At 50.8% G+C, this 21,042-nt stretch overlaps 1 protein-coding gene across 3 annotated transcripts in view; it reads right to left on the bottom strand.

The window, feature by feature from the left end:
* Nucleotides 1-786: 786 nt before the first annotated feature.
* LOC132382980 (uncharacterized) overlaps nt 787-21,042 on the bottom strand; it is an 86,535-nt gene continuing 66,279 nt past the window's right edge. The window contains exons 1-2 of one of the 3 annotated variants that reach the window (XR_009508512.1): nt 6,388-8,040; nt 787-5,568 (exon numbers count right to left, since the gene is read on the bottom strand). Coding sequence is in view for 2 of the 3 variants with exons in the window: in XM_059953627.1 (XP_059809610.1) it covers nt 1,114-1,574; nt 6,388-6,460 (534 nt within the window). In the remaining variant the exon portion in view is untranslated. Of the gene's footprint in view, nt 5,569-6,387; nt 8,041-21,042 lie in introns of those variants that run through there. The other 2 variants (XM_059953627.1, XM_059953626.1) reach the window with 2 other exon arrangements.

Consider the following 21,042-nt stretch of genomic DNA (forward strand, 5'->3'; position numbering starts at 1 on the left):
GAAAGAATAATTTTGATATTTGGAATATAGTCAGTGGACACTATATTAGATACATCTGTACCTAATAAAGCGGCCACTGAATGTGCGTCCGTGGTCTTCTGCTGCTGTAGCCCATCCACTTCAAGGTTAAACATGTCGTGCATTCAGAGATGCTCCTCTGCACACCACTGTGGTAATGAGTTTACTGTTGCTTTCATGTCAGCTTGAACCAGTCTGACCATCCCTCCTCTGTCCTCTTTCAATCACAAGGAACTTCCACACTGAACTACTGCTCACTGGATGTCTTTTTCTGCTTTTTGCACCATTCTTTGTGAACTCTAGAGACCATTGTGTGTGAAAATCCCAAGAGATCAACAGTTTCTGAGATACTCGAACCACCCCATCTGGCACCAACAAAGTCACTTAGATCACATGTCCATTCTGATGTTTGGTCTGAACAACAACTGAACCTCTTGACCATGTCTGTGCGCTTTAATGCATTGAGTTGCTGCCACATGATTGGCTGATTAGATGTTTGCATTAACGAGCGGGCGTACCTAATAAACTAAACACTGTGCCTATCTTTTAACCAGAGGTGAGCTCATCGAGATGTGGAGGACTCTGAGAAGGTTTGACTGGGGAGATGCTAAGTCACTATTTTCTCTAGCTGGAACGTCTAGAACGGAGGGTCACACAAAGGGGTGAGGAGACACTGGAAACTGAGAGGCACCCAAACAGCTGGAGGAACTCAATGAATCATGCTGCATCTGTAGAAGAAATGTGTAATATTTCAGGGCAAGTATAAAATGGTGGAGAGAAGGAAATTATTATCATGTATACTAAGGTAGAGTGAAAAAGCTTTATTCAAAGATTCAAAATGATCAAACTATGATAATAAACCTGAGATTTGTCTTCCCCACAGACAGCCATGAGACAAAGAAAACCATGGAACATGTTCTAAGAAAAACACCAACTTGCACCCCCCAACAACACAAAAAAAAGCTAATTGCACAAACACCAACAAAAAAAAGAGCAAAAAACACACAGAGTGAAAAACACAAACTTGAAAAGAGTCCAGGCATATTCAGTTCTACTCGGTGTTTGTTATCTGCAGGTTCAAAGTTGCCCAAAATATCAACAAAAAAAGGAGCGGCCAGAAACCAGAAACACATCGTAACGTGAACTCAGAGTCCAATACACAAGCTGTGTCCAAGGCCTAGAAAATCTGCAACCATCGTCCAACAGCATCGAGGGGGTGAGGGACCATTTGAACACGGGAACCTTCCTCCAGGAGCAGTGAGCAGGAGGGAAAGCGAGAGCGTCGCACGCAGACATCTTCCTCCGGCAGCAGCGAGCAAGGGGCTGGTAGACGCCGCTAAGCACCCACTTGCCTTCTGCACGCACCTCAATGCTTCCAGCCTTCCTCAGCACATTAATCACTGATAACTGCAGTCGATCATGGGTTCGCGACCTGTCTCCAGGCTGCACGCCTCTCAGGAGCCCCACGGAGACGGCAAAGCGCCAGGTCGCTCGATTGGCTGGAAGACACACCGCCAAACTGTAGATCACGTGTTTCAACAGAACCAGAACCACATCTGAAAGAAAAAGAAGACGTAAAAGAAGTGAAAGAAGTAGTTTCGGAAACCTTCTGAAGGATGTTGGCCTCGGTCGCGTTGTTCACTGGCGCCATCTTCTTCTGGATTCATACAGACCAAATAATTCAGATTGAAAAAACAGGTTTATTTATCCCATGTACATTGAGACATACGGTGAAATAAGTTATTTGTTTAGCAACCAATACACCTGAGGGAGTGCTGGGGACAGCCGCAAATGTCACCACATGTTCTGGCGCCAACAAAGCTTGCCCACAATGCTCGTCAGAGCCACAGAGAACACAGCAAGCAACAAAACAACAACATCAAAACAAGAGAAAATCTGCAGACACTGGAAATCCAAAGCAACACCCACAAAATGCTGGAGGGATTCAGTAGGCCAGGCAGCATCTATGGAAAAAAGTCAACAGTCGACACTTCGAGCCAAGACCCTTCATCAGTCCTGATGAAAGGTCTCAGCCTGCAAAGTCGACTGTTCATTCTTTTCCATAGATGCTGCCTGGACTGCTGAATTTCCTCCAGCATTTTGTGAGTGTTACCAACATCAATACAAGTCCTGTTCCTCCCAATGCAAACACTAAGTTCTCTGAACCCCAGGACAGGGCTCCAGCCTCCAGCAGATTCGGACGCGCAGACACTGGTTGTTTGACTTCCGCGACAAACTTGCGGAAAATTGCAGAAGCGGGGCTCCGACTTGCATTAGGGCAGAACGGGGTAAAACAGTAACAAGGCAGAATAAAGTGAATGCAGAGAAATTGCAGAGCAGACAGACAGTAAGGTGCAAGATCATAATGAGGTAGATTGAGAGGTCAGTAGTCCATCTTATTGCGCTAGGAACCAAGCAAGAGCTGTCGAGTGGAGACAGGCGAGGAGCGAGTGATGATAGGCAGACAGGGGAGGGTAGAGTGTAGGGTTGATGTCAGATGCTGGGAGGTGATAGGAGGAAGTGACAAAGGGCTGAAGAAGATGGAATCTGAGAGGCAAGGAAGGAGGAGCATGGAAAAATGTGAAGGAGGCGGGGAGGGGTGTGATGGACAGATGGAGGGAGTGAGGGAAGGGAAGGAGATGTCACGTGCCCATCACACATTTCACCTGTATGAAACTAACTCTTGCTCACCTCTTTATACTGACTATCTCCCAATCCCTCAGTCCAGGTGAAGGGTCTCAACCCCAAATGGCAAATATCCATTTGCCTCCATAGATGCTGCCTGACTCACCAAGTTCCTCAAACATTCTGCGTGCTGCTTCACAAGGAGGACGGCATCCATTTTGGAAGATCGATTGAAATCTTTGGGTCTCGCTTCCCGAGGGCTCTCCTTGTGCAGCAACTGAGCATGTCCAGGGCTGAGATTGTCAGATTTCCGGAACTGAAAGGCGTGACAACACATAAGAAAGTGAATGAGATATGCTGTGCAGCTGAGAAGGCTCAGGGAACCCAGCGGCCTACCCTTGGCTCTTTTCCTCTTGGTTGAACAGGGTAAAACATGGATCTGTTGTCGTCATGTATGGTCAATCAGGAGCAGTATTTAAGCCAGACTGACAGTGCTGTGTTGTTAGAGGGTGCAGTCTTAGGGATGAGACATTACCTCAAGGCTTTTGTTGGTATAGGACATCCCAAAACCTTGTTCAAACAGCAGGAGAGTTCTAGTAAACACCAGTCTAGACCCAGCCAGCAAGTAAAGAGATTATCCATTTGCTTGGTCACTTCCCGTCTGCGGGATTTTTCCAGGTTCCATGAGTTCACCTGGAATAACTGCATCGAAGGCCACAGAGAACAGACCCAGGCCCTTCGGCCCATTGACTCCATCCTGACCGCCAGCTACCCTTTAACCCCAACCTCCGCATCGACCCCCACCCCAGCCATTCACCTACATGTTAGGGACAGTTTCCAGCGGGGAATTTCCAACTTAACTACCACCATCCCCATGTGTCTTTGGGATCGGAGCACCACGCGGTCACAGGGAAAGCGTGCAAACTCCACACAGACGGTGCTGAAGGGCGGGATTGAAGACATTGAAGAAATGTGACATCTTGCTAATGCAGAGAAAGGCCCACAATTCCAAACTGTTTCTCCGAACTCTCTCTCTCTCTCCTTGATGATACTCTGCCTTGCTTTGTCATAACCGGCTCTCATCTTGTCCCTCAACACTCCCCTTACATTTTATCATGGCTTTTTCTCAGGAGTTAATAGCACTGTTCTGAGTGCAGCCATTCTCCAGTGTTGTCAAATTCTGAGGAGGGTTGGATGGGCAGGTTTCTCATGAGTTTATAATCACACCCTTCTCCGTGGATTGTCACCTTGTCGCGATGGAGAAGCTTGTGTGGTCCTGAGATCCCGAGAGCGAGGACGTCTGGATCTATGCTCCTGGTCGGGTCACCCCTGGCGGTAAGGTCGAGGGTGAGGTCCCTGACAGAGAACAAACCAACCAAGACCTCAACGGTGGAACAGGCGGACAAAGTTACTTCGAACTCAACGGCTGTGAAGGCGGAGGAAGGCTGCAACAAATCCATCAGCTCCAGTCGTCGTGGTTTCCATGCCGTTGGAATCAGTTGGTTGATTTGTGAAGTATCGTGGCATGCAACATCAGGTATGCGTTAAACGAATACACGCACAGCCATCTTCGCTCTGTGGGCCAATAGGTCAACGGAATCAAGACCATCCTCCTCGATCTCGAGGGATACGATGACAATAATCACACCAAATATCCCCACATAACATACCTGGTTACCCAAAGATTTCTGAAATGTGACTCACTGGGTGTCGCTCTGTCTCATTCCCTATTGTCCCACTGAGTGAATACCTAACTAACACTTCTCTAAACTCAACAATGCTCGATGGTTGTTATTAGCCTCACTAAAGCCTAGTCAATGAGTGGTAAAAAATCTCCCCAGCAGAAAGCAAGGTCAGAGACAAGGCCAGGATTATTCCTCCAGGGATTGCTTTGCAAGTTCTAATCAGAAGATAAACAGTCCAGAGACGCCAATAGATAAACAAGGATTAAGTTTTGATCGGGCAGTGCAGCTGGTGAACCTCCTCAAGCCTTGACAAAGCCGAGGGTGGAGGGGTGCTAGCTGTGTCTGTGGGGAAAGATCTGGGGTGTTCCCGACAGTCACACTACGGCACAGAAACAGGACCTTTGCCCTGTCTTGTCCCATCGTCTTCCTATTTGATTGATTATTCTAGGACAGAAAATGAGATCTTCGGCATAGAGTCACAGAGTGTTAGGTGCCCTTTGACCCATCTAGTCCATGCTGGCTCTTTTTATTGCTTAGTCCCACCTACCTGCAGCTGGACCATATCCCTTTTATCCATGTACCTATCCAAGCTTCTCTTAAATGTTTCAGTATGAATCTGCATCCACCACTTCCACTGACAGCTCCTTCCAAACTCACTCTGCCCTTTGAGCGAAGAAGTTGAACATTTCACCTTTCCCCCTAAGACTGGAGCTCTAGTTCTAATCTCACCCACCCTCAGGGATAAAAGCCCCCCCATCTATACCCCTCATATTTCACACAACCCAGGGGAAGATGAAGGTCATCAAGAGCAGGACACGCAGGAGTCGGAACACTGGACTCCTGAACAAAACACTGGAAGACGAGGACAAAGCAACATAGCGGCAATGGATCATAGAGTCATGGGATCTGAGGAACACGGACACTGGGATCTGTGATACTGTGGATCAATTTTCCACTGTGGGGAACAGGACACAGACACAGAATTTTGCGGACTAAGGATCAATGGAATTAGGAACATTAGAAAACCAAGGACACTGGAACACGGACTGATAGTTTCACAGGAACACTGGGGTGTTGATCTACAGGGACATGCGAACTCTGGCCCACGTCGACACTAGAGTGGGACATTGGAATTCTGTCCCACGAGGACACTGACATCCAAATGCTGAACACGGGAATGCAGGGCACCAAAACACCAGCACTTTGAAACATAGGAAGACCGGAACAGAGGCACGCGAATCTGGAACACAAGGACAGAGAGAAGCCATTAGCTTGTCAACCCACTCAATGTGATCTGTAGCTGAATGGACTCTCTCTCGCTCTCCTCTCCCTCTCTCTCCCCTCTCTCCTCTTCCTCTCTCTCTCTCTCTCCCCTTCTCTCTCTCCCCTCTCTCTCTCTCTCCCCTCTCTCCCCCTCTCTCTCCTCTCTCTCCCCCCTCTCTCTCTCTTTCTCCCTCACCCCTCTCTCTATCTCTCTCCCCCTCCTCTCTCCCCCCTCTCTCTCTCTTTCTCTCTCACCCCTCTCTCTTTCTCCCCCTCCTCTCTCCCCCTCTCCTCTATCTCTCTCCCCCCTCTCTCTCTCTTTCTCCCTCACCCCTCTCTCTATCTCTCTCCCCCTCCTCTCTCCCCCCTCTCTCTCTCTTTCTCTCTCACCCCTCTCTCTTTCTCCCCTCTCTCCCCCTCTCCTCTATCTCTCTCCCCCCTCTCCTCTATCTCTCTCCCCCTCTCCCTCTCTCCTCTTTCTCTCTCTCCCCTCTCTCCCCCTCTCCTCTCTCTCCCCCTCTCCTCTATCTCCCCCTCTCCTCTATCTCTCTCTCCTCTCTCTCTCTCCCCTCTCTCCTCTTTCTCTCTCTCCTCTCTCTCTCTCCCCTCTCTCCTCTTTCTCTCTCTCCTCTCTCTCTCCCCTCTCTCTCTCTCAAATGAACTTGCCTAACACTTTTACTTCCCCTCCTCCCCATCCACCCTCCTTGCGTGAGCAACAGACCCTGAGCGAGCTCACGTGAAACCAGCTCTGCTCAGGCTCCTGGTGGAACAGTGAACAGGACAAAGAGCTCCGTACCTGGCCCAGGAGTGCGGACCAAGCCTGGGTCAGCCAGGACCGCGTGGTTTGAGCCTGACGAGAAATGTTCCATCGCTGCAGCTTCAGCCCTGAAACCACCTCTTGCGTGGGCACCTCTGAATGTGTTCTTTTTGCACTGAACTCCAGTTTTGTGCAGTCTTTTCTTGTATAATTCGTGCTCTCTGTGTTGCCTGAACCCGCTACATGCGTTGTTGCTGCAGGCAAGCTTTCTCACGGTGCTCCTGACAATGAACACGAGTCTCCCTGCTGTCTGTGAGATCGTCCTGTGTCGAGTTTGAGTGCCTGGTTGCCCAACTTTAAAACTACCTCACAGAAAGGAAGGTCCTATTATGTCGGAGAGGTCAGAGAAGGGTCAGCGGTGGAGTTGTCTCCCGTGTTATGGAGTCAATTAACAGGGAAATAGGCCATTCAGCCCGTCAAATCATCACAGACCACCAACTATCCATTTTAACACTAGCCCATCTCACCTCTGTCCCGATTCCACCGCTCACCGATACGCTAGGGGCAATTCACAGCGGCCAGTTAACCCAACCACCAGCGTGGCTTTGGGATGTGGGAGGAAAGCAGAATGCCCGGGCGATAAACACGGCCCCTTTCCATTTCGTGTCTTTACATTCTGTGTTTTCGCTCGTTCTTCCTTTTGCGCGTCGATGTTGCTGCCGTTTGCATGATTAGTTTTATTGAGCGTGGGGGTGGTGGGAGGGGGGTGTTGATGTTTCTCTTTGAACGGGTTCCGTGGTTTTCTTTGTCTCGTGGCTGTCTGTGGGAAGATGAATCTCAGGGTTGTACGCTGCATACATATTTTGAGAATAAATTTGCTTTGAATCCTCCGAACCACGGGGTCTGTGAAGCAGCAGGTGTCGTTATTGTTCCTGGCTGAACATGGGCGGCAGCCGCTGCTCTCATTTCAGATTCTGAATGTTCCTCTCTCCCTCCTCCTTAGTGACCTGAATCAAAGAGACTTGGACTCAGTTCACCTCGGCTCCCAGATTGTGGAGAGGGCTCATTCCTACTGCTCCGGCGAGAGATGGTGTCGGGCCCCCAGTAGTGGTGGAACAGCGCCCCAGCCTGTTTCTCCCGCCTCGAGCTATTTGTGGATGTCACGGAGTGCTGTTATAGTTGAAGTGCTCAGAGCCCGGTGAACTTTACAGATTATAAATGGGGCTGGCAGCCAGAGACAACACTGAAAATCAGGATGTGTGTTTAACTTGGAAGTGTTATCTGATGAGGCGATGTGATGAACGTCTTTAAACATGTTTTCAAATAGTTTGAAATCAAGCAGCGTCTTTATATAAACGGATTTAAAGAGGATGTCAGTGTTAACACACTAATGTCACCATCTGTGCCTCTGTTTTGTCACAGTAAACAGAAAAATGCTGATGTTAAAAGTGTCCAGTTGGGCAATTAGCCAATTAGAGTAAAGTCATGTGTGTCTGTAGTACCCTCAGGGAGGCAAACATGACTGTGATTCACTTGATTTTATTAAAGTTGTGGACTTCAACAGTGAGACACTCCCTCAGTACTGTCCCTGTGACAGTGAGACACTCCCTCAGTACTGTCCCTCTGACAGTGAGACACTCCCTCAGTACTGTCCCTCTGACAGTGTGACACTCCCTCAGTACTGTCCCTGTGACAGTGAGACACTCCCTCAGTACTGTCCCTCTGACAGTGAGACACTCCCTCAGTACTGTCCCTGTGACAGTGTGACACTCCCTCAGTACTGTCCCTCTGACAGTGTGACACTCCCTCAGTACTGTCCTTCTGACGGTGTGACACTCCCTCAGTACTGTCCCTCTGACAGTGAGACACTCCCTCTGTACTGTCCCTCTGACAGTGCGACACTCCCTCAGTACTGTCCCTCTGACGGTGTGACACTCCCTCAGTACTAACCCTCTGACAGTGTGACACTCCCTCAGTACTGTCCCTCTGACGGTGTGACACTCCCTCAGTACTAACCCTCTGACAGTGTGACACTCCCTCAGTACTGTCCCTCTGATGGTGTGACACTCCTTCAGTACTGTCCCTCTGACAGTGAGACACTCCCTCAGTACTGTCCCTCTGACAGTGAGACACTCCCTCAGTACTGTCCCTCTGACAGTGAGACACTCCCTCTGTACTGTCCCTCTGACAGTGAGACACTCCCTCAGTACTGTCCCTCTGACAGTGCGACACTCCCTCAGTACTGTCCCTCTGACGGTGTGACACTCCCTCAGTACTAACCCTCTGACAGTGTGACACTCCCTCAGTACTGTCCCTCTGACGGTGTGACACTCCCTCAGTACTAACCCTCTGACAGTGTGACACTCCCTCAGTACTGTCCCTCTGATGGTGTGACACTCCCTCAGTACTGTCCCTCTGACGGTGTGACACTCCCTCAGTACTGTCCCTCTGACAGTGAGACACTCCCTCAGTATTGACCCTCTGACAGTGAGACACTCCCTCAGTACTGTCCCTCTGACAGTGAGACACTCCCTCAGTACTGTCCCTCTGACGGTGAGGCACTCCCTCAGTACTGTCCCTCTGACGGTGAGGCACCCCCTCAGTACTGTCCCTCTGACAGTGTGGCACTCCCTCAGTACTGTCCCTCTGACAGTGAGACACTCCCTCAGTACCATCCCTCTGACAGTGTGACACTCCCTCAGTACTGTCCCTCTGACAGTGTGACACTCCCTCAGTACTGTCCCTCTGACGGTGTGACACTCCCTCAGTACTAACCCTCTGACAGTGTGACAGTCCCTCAGTACCGTCCCTCTGACGGTGAGACATTCCCTCAGTACTGACCCTCTGACGGTGAGACACTCCCTCAGTACTGTCCCTGTGACAGTGAGACACTCCCTCAGTACTGTCCCTCTGACAGTGAGACACTCCCTCAGTACTGTCCCTCTGACAGTGTGACACTCCCTCAGTACTGTCCCTGTGACAGTGAGACACTCCCTCAGTACTGTCCCTCTGACAGTGAGACACTCCCTCAGTACTGTCCCTGTGACAGTGTGACACTCCCTCAGTACTGTCCCTCTGACAGTGTGACACTCCCTCAGTACTGTCCTTCTGACGGTGTGACACTCCCTCAGTACTGTCCCTCTGACAGTGAGACACTCCCTCTGTACTGTCCCTCTGACAGTGCGACACTCCCTCAGTACTGTCCCTCTGACGGTGTGACACTCCCTCAGTACTAACCCTCTGACAGTGTGACACTCCCTCAGTACTGTCCCTCTGACGGTGTGACACTCCCTCAGTACTAACCCTCTGACAGTGTGACACTCCCTCAGTACTGTCCCTCTGATGGTGTGACACTCCTTCAGTACTGTCCCTCTGACAGTGAGACACTCCCTCAGTACTGTCCCTCTGACAGTGAGACACTCCCTCAGTACTGTCCCTCTGACAGTGAGACACTCCCTCTGTACTGTCCCTCTGACAGTGAGACACTCCCTCAGTACTGTCCCTCTGACAGTGCGACACTCCCTCAGTACTGTCCCTCTGACGGTGTGACACTCCCTCAGTACTAACCCTCTGACAGTGTGACACTCCCTCAGTACTGTCCCTCTGACGGTGTGACACTCCCTCAGTACTAACCCTCTGACAGTGTGACACTCCCTCAGTACTGTCCCTCTGATGGTGTGACACTCCCTCAGTACTGTCCCTCTGACGGTGTGACACTCCCTCAGTACTGTCCCTCTGACAGTGAGACACTCCCTCAGTATTGACCCTCTGACAGTGAGACACTCCCTCAGTACTGTCCCTCTGACAGTGAGACACTCCCTCAGTACTGTCCCTCTGACGGTGAGGCACTCCCTCAGTACTGTCCCTCTGACGGTGAGGCACCCCCTCAGTACTGTCCCTCTGACAGTGTGGCACTCCCTCAGTACTGTCCCTCTGACAGTGAGACACTCCCTCAGTACCATCCCTCTGACAGTGTGACACTCCCTCAGTACTGTCCCTCTGACAGTGTGACACTCCCTCAGTACTGTCCCTCTGACGGTGTGACACTCCCTCAGTACTAACCCTCTGACAGTGTGACAGTCCCTCAGTACCATCCCTCTGACAGTGTGACACTCCCTCAGTACTGTCCCTCTGACAGTGTGACACTCCCTCAGTACTGTCCCTCTGACGGTGTGACACTCCCTCAGTACTAACCCTCTGACAGTGTGACAGTCCCTCAGTACCGTCCCTCTGACGGTGAGACATTCCCTCAGTACTGACCCTCTGACGGTGAGACACTCCCTCAGTACTGTCCCTGTGACAGTGAGACACTCCCTCAGTACTGTCCCTCTGACAGTGAGACACTCCCTCAGTACTGTCCCTCTGACAGTGTGACACTCCCTCAGTACTGTCCCTGTGACAGTGAGACACTCCCTCAGTACTGTCCCTCTGACAGTGAGACACTCCCTCAGTACTGTCCCTGTGACAGTGTGACACTCCCTCAGTACTGTCCCTCTGACAGTGTGACACTCCCTCAGTACTGTCCTTCTGACGGTGTGACACTCCCTCAGTACTGTCCCTCTGACAGTGAGACACTCCCTCTGTACTGTCCCTCTGACAGTGCGACACTCCCTCAGTACTGTCCCTCTGACGGTGTGACACTCCCTCAGTACTAACCCTCTGACAGTGTGACACTCCCTCAGTACTGTCCCTCTGACGGTGTGACACTCCCTCAGTACTAACCCTCTGACAGTGTGACACTCCCTCAGTACTGTCCCTCTGATGGTGTGACACTCCTTCAGTACTGTCCCTCTGACAGTGAGACACTCCCTCAGTACTGTCCCTCTGACAGTGAGACACTCCCTCAGTACTGTCCCTCTGACAGTGAGACACTCCCTCTGTACTGTCCCTCTGACAGTGAGACACTCCCTCAGTACTGTCCCTCTGACAGTGCGACACTCCCTCAGTACTGTCCCTCTGACGGTGTGACACTCCCTCAGTACTAACCCTCTGACAGTGTGACACTCCCTCAGTACTGTCCCTCTGACGGTGTGACACTCCCTCAGTACTAACCCTCTGACAGTGTGACACTCCCTCAGTACTGTCCCTCTGATGGTGTGACACTCCCTCAGTACTGTCCCTCTGATGGTGTGACACTCCCTCAGTACTGTCCCTCTGACAGTGAGACACTCCCTCAGTATTGACCCTCTGACAGTGAGACACTCCCTCAGTACTGTCCCTCTGACAGTGAGACACTCCCTCAGTACTGTCCCTCTGACGGTGAGGCACTCCCTCAGTACTGTCCCTCTGACGGTGAGGCACCCCCTCAGTACTGTCCCTCTGACAGTGTGGCACTCCCTCAGTACTGTCCCTCTGACAGTGAGACACTCCCTCAGTACCATCCCTCTGACAGTGTGACACTCCCTCAGTACTGTCCCTCTGACAGTGTGACACTCCCTCAGTACTGTCCCTCTGACGGTGTGACACTCCCTCAGTACTAACCCTCTGACAGTGTGACAGTCCCTCAGTACCGTCCCTCTGACGGTGAGACATTCCCTCAGTACTGACCCTCTGACGGTGAGACACTCCCTCAGTACTGTCCGTCTGACAGTGTGACACTCCCTCAGTACTGTCCCTCTGACAGTGTGACACTCCCTCAGTACTAACCCTCTGACGGTGTGACACTCCCTCAGTACTGTCCCTCTGACGGTGAGACACTCCCTCAGTACCGTCCCTCTGACAGTGAGACACTCCCTCTGTACTGTTCCTCTGACGGTGCTAATTTCCTCTGCCCATTTCACAGGTCACAGATGGGCTCCTGCCTCATCATGAATGCATCTCACAGAGCTGTATCTCCCGAGCTCACCTTCGTCCTGCGGACCTGGTGTTCTCCGTGAGCCTGTGGGCATCACTCACTTCCAAGCCTGAGGATTTAATTCTGACTCTAAAAGTCCCAAGTCCACAAACCACCACTGTTCAATCATTGGCCCCATCTTTCTGGTGGGCTGCCAAACTCAGGACCTTTCAATGTATCAGCTGGACGCCAAGACTATCCCATTCGCTACTTCCAAAAAGAGTGGTGCCCCCTGACCAGTGCCCATTTCTTTACCAACATCTCCTGGTCTTTAACCCTGTACTGGTTGTGGGATCTTACTGTTCATGTTGAATGCTACGTTTCTGAAATTACAACCGCGACTACATCAGTGAGGTAATACGCGGGCCACAAATCACCTGGGTGCGCCAGCCGCTGGTGTAGTGGAACCAGCAGCGGACTTCGAGGTGGAAGGTCCTGAGTTCAAATCCAACTAGGATTGCTGCCCCAACCTGGGCAGCAGCAGAATCTGTGCTGAAGAAAGGCCTGGCAATATACTTCCGCATCTCTCCATGAAAATCCGTAGGGTCGCCGTGAGCCGATGACATTCAGCAACAATTTCCTTGGTGTTGTAGAAGGAGAAGGTCTTTCCTCTTCTGAGTCTCAGAATCAGAGAGCAGCACCACAAGCCCTTCGAACCGTTAGTCCCACACCAGGACCATAGCCCAACCCAAACACACACTTATCCAAACTTTTCTTAAATGTTGCATTCAGGCCCCCATACACCACTTCCACTGGCAGCCGATTCCACATCCATTGAAATACGCCCTTTGGCCCATCGAGTTTGCACTGATCATCAAGCTGCTTTTTACAGTAGTCACTTTTTTTTAAAATCCTCTCCACATTCTTCCAACTTGCCCAGCTACACTTGCCCACTCACCTCCAACCAGGGCCCCAAACAGCCCTTCCAGGTGAGGCACAGCTTCACCTGCGAATCTGCTGGGGTTGTCTACTGTGTCCAGAGCTCCCGATGCAGCCCCCTCTACATTGGTGAGACCTGTCGGAAAATTAGGGGACCCCTTCCTCGAGAACCTCCACTCCATCCACCAAAAGTGGAACTAGATTTTCACTCCAATTCCCAATCCGGTTCTGATCTGACCGTCCACGGGCTCCTCTTGTGGCACCCTCAAGTGAAGGAGGAACACCTGATATTCCATCTGGGTAGCCTCCAACTTGATGGCATGAATAGCGATTGATTTCTCCTTCTGGTAAAAAATATTCCCTCCTCCTCCCCTATTCCCCACTGTGGCCCCTTATCTCTCCTCATCTGCCTATCACCTCCCTCTGGGCCACCTCCTCCTTCCCTTTCTCCTATGGTCCACTCTACTCTCCTATCAGATTCCTTTTCCAGCCCTTTATCTTTCCAACCCGGTGTCAGTTTGGTTGTTGTGATGCATCTAGGGTGGGAGTGTAGAGGGTAGCGCTTGTCATCTCACTTTGAGATTCCACCACCGACTCGCAGTCTTGTAAAAAGGAGGGCTGAATGTGCGATTCTCTCCCTGCCAGTACACAGTCTCTCCAACAACAAGCCTCGTGTCGTGCCTCCTCGCTGGCGACACTCAGAAACTGAACTCCTTTCGGACTCGGGCTGAACTACAGAGGACAGGGAGGAGGTCTGTCCCCTGCACACGTAGCACGCAGGCCCACCGGTGTGTGGACATGCCCCGGTGCTCGTGAACCAGATCCCCAGCTAGGGTTAAATAGCCCCACTGCCTTGTGGGCAGCCTCAGGAGAGACGAAGGCTACGGGAGTAAACCCAGACGGCCAATCCGGAGAGGAGCCCCTAAGGCGGCTGGATGTCACTGAATGTCTCTCCGGCAGCTGCTGCGGCCAAACTGGCGCCAAACGTATTGCTTTCATAAGCTTTCCTTTGGACTGCACTGGTGAAGCCGAGAGCGGGATCTTGACAACTGGGCATCTCAGGATCTCCACACCTTCAGCCCAGGCTTGTGATGATGATCATCACCCATTGTGCTTCGAGACGGACAGGTGCTTACCATCTTTCCAACCCACCTGGCCTCACCTATCACCTGCCAGCTTTTGTCCTTCCCCTCACCTTTTTATTCTGGCATCTTCCCCCTTCTTTTTCAGAACTGAAGAAGTGCCTTGGCCAAAATTTTGATGGTTTATTGACGTACATGGATGCTGACTGATCTGCTGAGTTCCTCTAGCATTTTGTGCGGTTACAGATGGCTACCAATTTTCCATGGTCACCCATGTGTCCCTGAAGAAGGACTGCACTGTATCCACAAGTACAGTGGAAGAATTCTGGGACTGGAGGACAGCCCAGGACAGTATTGAGTGGGTTACAACTTGAAACTGTAAATACTGTGTACTGTATTACTGTAATATGTAACACTGTTATCGCTGGGTTGGCAGGGTTGAAATATATCTCTACCAAAGGAGGTGTAAGGTGCTCCGTTAAGCCTGCAGGTCACCCTTGGGCAAGGTGTAGCACCTGCTTAGCCCCCCGATCAGGGTCATGTGAAGCCATGGGAGCAGGTGGTGGGTGACTGTATGAGCAGCCAGTGCAGATCACAAGTCCTGGTTATGTGACCACTGACGCCAGGCAGACAATCTCTGAAGTGTATTGATAATAGCTGAGGTCACCCGTCTTGTAAAGACACTGCCCAGAAGAAGGCACTTCTGTAGAAAAGTTTGCCGAGAGCAAATTATGGTCATGGAAAGCCCACGTCATACAACAGGGCGCATAACAAGCGAACGCGGGAGGAGACCGGAGCACCCGGAGGAATCCCACATGGTCACGGGGAGAAAGTACAAATTCCTTAATGGCAACGGCAGTGTTGAAGCCGCGTGGGGAATTGAAACTGGGTTACTGGTGCTATACTAGCATTCCCCTAACTGCTACACTATTGCACCTTCCCTGAAGGAGGAAAAAGCAGATTTTATCACTGATCAATAGTTCATGGTTAATGGTTCCATTTAATATCAGAGAATGTATACGAAATACAACCTGACGTTCTTACTTTCCACAGGCAGCCTCAAAAACAGAAGAAAACTCCGAAGAGTGAATGACAGGAAAACATTTGAAACGCAAAGCCCCCCCCCTACACACAAGCAGCAGCAAAGCATGAACCCTCCCCTCAAGTGCCTCAGCAAAAGCAACAGCCCCCTCATATCTACATATTAGGAACAACATACAGTGGGGAATTAATCCAGCCACCCGCACACGCTTGGGACGCGGGAGTTAACAACGGGACGAAACGTGGGCAGTTACGAGGGAGAACTTGCAAACACCACACAGGCAGCACCAGGGATCAGGATTGCTCCTGGGTCACCCTAACATTGACCAGCCTCGAGGTGACAGATATCAATAAGCTCGAAAGATTGCTGGGGCTTGAGGGCCGAGGTTAGAGGGAAAGTCTGAAAAGGTTAGGACTTTATCCCCTGGAGTCCAGGAGAATGAGGAGAGATCTTATGGAAGTATACAAAATTATGAGGTGTATTGATAGGGGCTTTTTCCACTGAGGCCAGATGAGACTCGACTAGAGGTCATAGGTTAAGGGTGAAAGTTGAAATACTTAAGGGAGGTGTGCTGCCTGCAGAAGTGGTGAGAGTGGGGTTACTTGCACCATTTAAGAGAAGTTTGGATGGGAGGGGTATGGTCCAGGTGCAGGTTGGTGGGACCAGGCAGAATAATAGTTCGGCTCAGATTAGGTGGGCCTATCTCTGCCACCGGAAGTGGTAAATGCGAGATCAATTGTAACATTTAAGAGCAGTTAGGGCAGGTAAGATGAGGAGAGAGAGATGGATGGCTATGGTCTGGGGGCAGTCTTTGGAGAATAGGTAGACGACCTGGCTGGCAGAGACTAGATGGGCCGAAAGGCCTGATTCTGTTCTGTCGTGCTGTATGATTCTGCGACTGTCTGGTCAGGTGGATATTACAATAATCCATCAGCCCCTTCCCCAGTGGACAATAATGAGCCGGGCGGAGGCAGATCAAACACATTATCTCCACAGGCAAGACGACCACACTCGGTCTATACAACACTGAACAACAGCCGACATCTGTGCGGGGCTGGCCTTGGAAACCATGTGAAAATGAGAGCAATTCAACAGGAATCCTCAGTAAACTGCCAGGATTATTTTTGGAGCAGAAACATGAAACATCGTCTGTCAGCTTGTACAATTGCAACTGTCTGAATCTGTCGTGCAAACGTTTAGGTTTTAGGTGGATTTAATCAGATGAAAAATTACAGAACTGAGATGAGAACTTGGCAGACGAGCTGTACGGCACTGAGGGAGCACAGCACTGTCGGAGTAACGAGAGATCCTTGCACCATCAGACGGACAGTACTGAGGGAGTGTCACACTGTCAGAGGGACAGTACTGAAGGAGTGTCTCACTGTCAGAGGGACAGTACTGAGGGAGTGTATCACTGTCAGAGGGACAGTACTGAGGGAGTGTCTCACTGTCAGAGGTACAGTACTGAGGGAGTGTCTCACTGTCAGAGGTACAGTACTGAGGGAGTGTCACACCGTCAGAGGGACAGTACTGAGGGAGTGTCTCACCGTCAGAGGGACAGTACTGAGGGAGTGCCTCACTGTCAGACGGACGGTACTGAGGGAGTGTCTCAGCGTCAGATGGACAGTACTGAGCGAGTGTCGCACCGTCAGAGGGACAGTACTGAGGGAGTGTCTCATCGTTAGAGGGACAGTACTGAAGGAGTGTCTCACCGTCAGAGGGACAGTACTGAGGGAGTGTCACACTGTCAGACGGACAGTACTGAGAGAGTGTCTCACTGTCAGAGGGACAGTACTGAGGGAGTGTCTCACTGTCAGAGGGACAGTACTGAGGGAGTGTCACACTGTCAGACGGACAGTACTGAGAGAGTGTCTCACCGTCAGAGGGACAGTACTGAGGGAGTGTCACACCGTCAGAGGGACAGTACTGAGAGAGTGTCACACTGTCAGGGGACAGTACTGAGGGAGTGTCACACTGTCAGACGGACAGTACTGAGGGAGTGTCACACCGTCAGAGGGACAGTACTGAGGGAGTGTCTCACTGTCAGACGGACAGTACTGAGGGAGTGTCACACTGTCAGAGGGACAATACTGAGGGAGTGTCTCACCGTCGGAGGGGAGGTACATAGGGAGTTTTAGCAGCACTTTAGCTACACCCTCCTGATGTTCAGCCACCCAGTTGGCATGTGAGGGGTAGGTTCTTCAGGGGTCAGTTTGCTGCTGGGCCTAGCCAAAGTGGCCATTCATAGGACCAGGCAACAGGCAGTCAAGGATTCTGCCCCTCTGTCATGGTTATGTCTGTGCCTGTGAGACCCTGGAGAAGGAGCACGCAGCGTCGATAGATACAATGGAGGATTACCAAGACTGGTGAGCACCATAGGGGCTCGAGTGTGCTCCGGATTGCAATGACGCATTGCAATTTGAAACTATTGCCTGTAAGTCGTGTGAATCTTGGAATACTGTAGCATTCTAATGAGACAATGCTGTAACCACTGATTAACCCTCTTCAGGAAAAGGCAAAATGCCATGCTGTTGAAGAGAAGGGGTTTGGGGCCTATCTCAGCAACCGTACTGTGGGGTGCTGCACTATTAAGGAGGGGAGTGAGGGGTTCACAGGAGTCCCACACTGCCATAGCTGTCTACGTTGAGCTAACCCAGACTCTGCCGACAACCTGTCAAGAAAATCAGCAGATGCTGGAAATCCAAGCAACACACACACGCACACACACACAAAATGATGGAGGAACTCAGCAGGCCAGGCATCATTTATGGAAAAGAGTAAACATTTCAGGCCTGCTTGAGGAAAAGACTTCTCAGTTTCTGATGAACCGAGGCAGGAAACCAGCCCCATCCCCGCTCCAATGCTGTGAATGCCCATCAGGTCGGGCAGCCCCTACGGAGAGAGAGGCTGACCCGGCGGCTGAGTGTTTCCAGCATTTTGTCTGTCTCATTTTTGGTTTCCAGCATCCCCCATTTCTCGATTTCATTTTTTTAATCTTCAGGCCAGTTTCCGGTGGCGTCGCAGAACAATCGAACAACATTGCTGAATGCAAAAGCAGGTTAACTGGTCATTTACAGTCAGTGACCACTGCCCACCGAATTTGGTAATTCCTGCGTCTAATCAAGTGGCTTCTGGGGGTACAGTATGATTGTAGTCTTCGACTGCTATAGCTCATCTACGTAACGGTATGACCAGTTGTACGTTCAGAGATGCTCTTCTGCACACCACTGTTGTAACGTCTGGTTATTTGAGTTACCGTCAGCTTGAACCAGTCTGGCCATTCTCCTCTGACCTCTCTCATTAAGAAGGCAGTTTCACTGCTCACCGGATTTTTTTCTTGTTTCTCGCACCATTCTCTGTAAACCTTGAATACTGTTGTGAGTGAAAATCCCATGAGATCAGCAGTTTCTGAGATACTCAGACCACCCCATCTGGCACCAACAATCATTCCATGGTCAAAACCATTTAGAATACATTTCTTCCCCATTCTGATGTTTGGTCTGGGCAACAACTGAGCCTCTTGACCATGTCTGCGTGCTTTTATGCATTGAGTTGCTGCCACGTGATTGGCTGATTAGATATTTGCATTAATGTGCAAGTGTATAGATGTACTTATTAAAGTGGCTACTATCATTGTTATATCTCCTTTTTATAATACAGCTCTGCGGTGATAAAAGTTCTGATTAACTTTTCTATATATCGTAAGGTTGGCATGGAGTTGGGTAGTGGGAGGATGGGGTGGTAACTAACTTTATACCATTCTACTATGGGTGCTTTTTCTTAATTGTTATTATTTGATACATTTGTTTTGTACTGTATAAACCTCTTTTTTCACTTTTTTTTGTTTTGTCACATGGTAGAAACTTATATAAAAATTTAATTTTAAAAAGTGTACATCATTGCTGCTTTCAATATCTTCCTGTGCACACCTGTCCGCCTCCTTTCCTGTAACTGCAGCGACACTTCCTGTGCACACCTGTCTGCCTCCTTTCCTGTAACTGCAGCGACACTTCCTGTGCACACCTGTCTGCCTTGTTTCCTGTAACTGCGGTGACACTTCCTGTGCACACCTGTCTGCCTCCTTTCCTGTAACTGCGGTGACACTTCCTGTGCACACCTGTCTGCCTTGTTTCCTGTAACTGCGGTGACCCTTCCTGTGCACACCTGTCTGCCCCCTTTCCTGTAACTGCGGTGACACTTCCTGTGCACACCTGTCTGCCTTGTTTCCTGTAACTGCGGTGACACTTCCTGTGCACACCTGTCTGCCTCCTTTCCTGTAACTGCGGTGACACTTCCTGTGCACACCTGTCTGCCTCGTTTCCTGTAACTGCAGTGACACTTCCTGTGCACACCTGTCTGCCTTGTTTCCTGTAACTGCGGTGACACTTCCTGTGCACACCTGTCTGCCACCTTTCCTGTAACTGCGGTGACACTTCCTGTGCACACCTGTCTGCCTTGTTTCCTGTAACTGCGGTGACACTTCCTGTGAACACCTGTCTGCCTTGTTTCCTGTAACTGCGGTGACCCTTCCTGTACACACCTGTCTGCCTCCTTTCCTGTAACTGCGGTGACACTTCCTGTGCACACCTGTCTGCCTCCTTTCCTGTAACTGCGGTGACACTTCCTGTGCACACCTGTCTGCCTCCTTTCCTGTAACTGCAGCGACACTTCCTGTGCACACCTGTCTGCCTTGTTTCCTGTAACTGCGGTGACACTTCCTGTGCACACCTGTCTGCCTCCTTTCCTGTAACTGTGGTGACACTTCCTGTGCACACCTGTCTGCCTCCTTTCCTGTAACTGCGGTGACACTTCCTGTGCACACCTGTCTGCCTTGTTTCCTGTAACTGCGGTGACACTTCCTGTGCACACCTGTCTGCCTCCTTTCCTGTAACTGCGGTGACACTTCCTGTGCACACCTGTCTGCCTCCTTTCCTGTAACTGCGGTGACACTTCCTGTGCACACCTGTCTGCCTTGTTTCCTGTAACTGCGGTGACACTTCCTGTGCACACCTGTCTGCCTTGTTTCCTGTAACTGCGGTGACACTTCCTGTGCACACCTGTCTGCCTCCTTTCCTGTAACTGCGGTGACACTTCCTGTGCACACCTGTCTGCCTCCTTTCCTGTAACTGCAGCGACACTTCCTGTGCACACCTGTCTGCCTCCTTTCCTGTAACTGCGGTGACACTTCCTGTGCACACCTGTCTGCCTCCTTTCCTGTAACTGCGGTGACACTTCCTGTGCACACCTGTCTGCCTCCTTTCCTGTAACTGCGGTGACATTTCCTGTGCACACCTGTCTGCCTCCTTTCCTGTAACTGCAGCGACACTTCCTGTGCACACCTGTCTGCCTTGTTTTCTGTAACTGCGGTGACACTTCCTGTGCACACCTGTCTGCCTTGTTTCCTGTAACTGCGGTGACACTTCCTGTGCACACCTGTCTGCCTTGTTTCCTGTAACTGCGGTGACACTTCCTGTGCACACCTGTCTGCCTCCTTTCCTGTAACTGCGGTGACACTTCCTGTGCACACCTGTCTGCCTCCTTTCCTGTAACTGCAGCGACACTTCCTGTGCACACCTGTCTGCCTCCTTTCCTGTAACTGCGGTGACACTTCCTGTGCACACCTGTCTGCCTCCTTTCCTGTAACTGCGGTGACACTTCCTGTGCACACCTGTCTGCCTCCTTTCCTGTAACTGCGGTGACATTTCCTGTGCACACCTGTCTGCCTCCTTTCCTGTAACTGCAGCGACACTTCCTGTGCACACCTGTCTGCCTTGTTTTCTGTAACTGCGGTGACACTTCCTGTGCACACCTGTCTGCCTCCTTTCCTGTAACTGCGGTGACACTTCCAGCATCTTCCT

Source organism: Hypanus sabinus, chromosome 29 (assembly GCF_030144855.1).
Source record: "Hypanus sabinus isolate sHypSab1 chromosome 29, sHypSab1.hap1, whole genome shotgun sequence".
NCBI classification, from domain to species: Eukaryota; Metazoa; Chordata; class Chondrichthyes; order Myliobatiformes; family Dasyatidae; genus Hypanus; species Hypanus sabinus.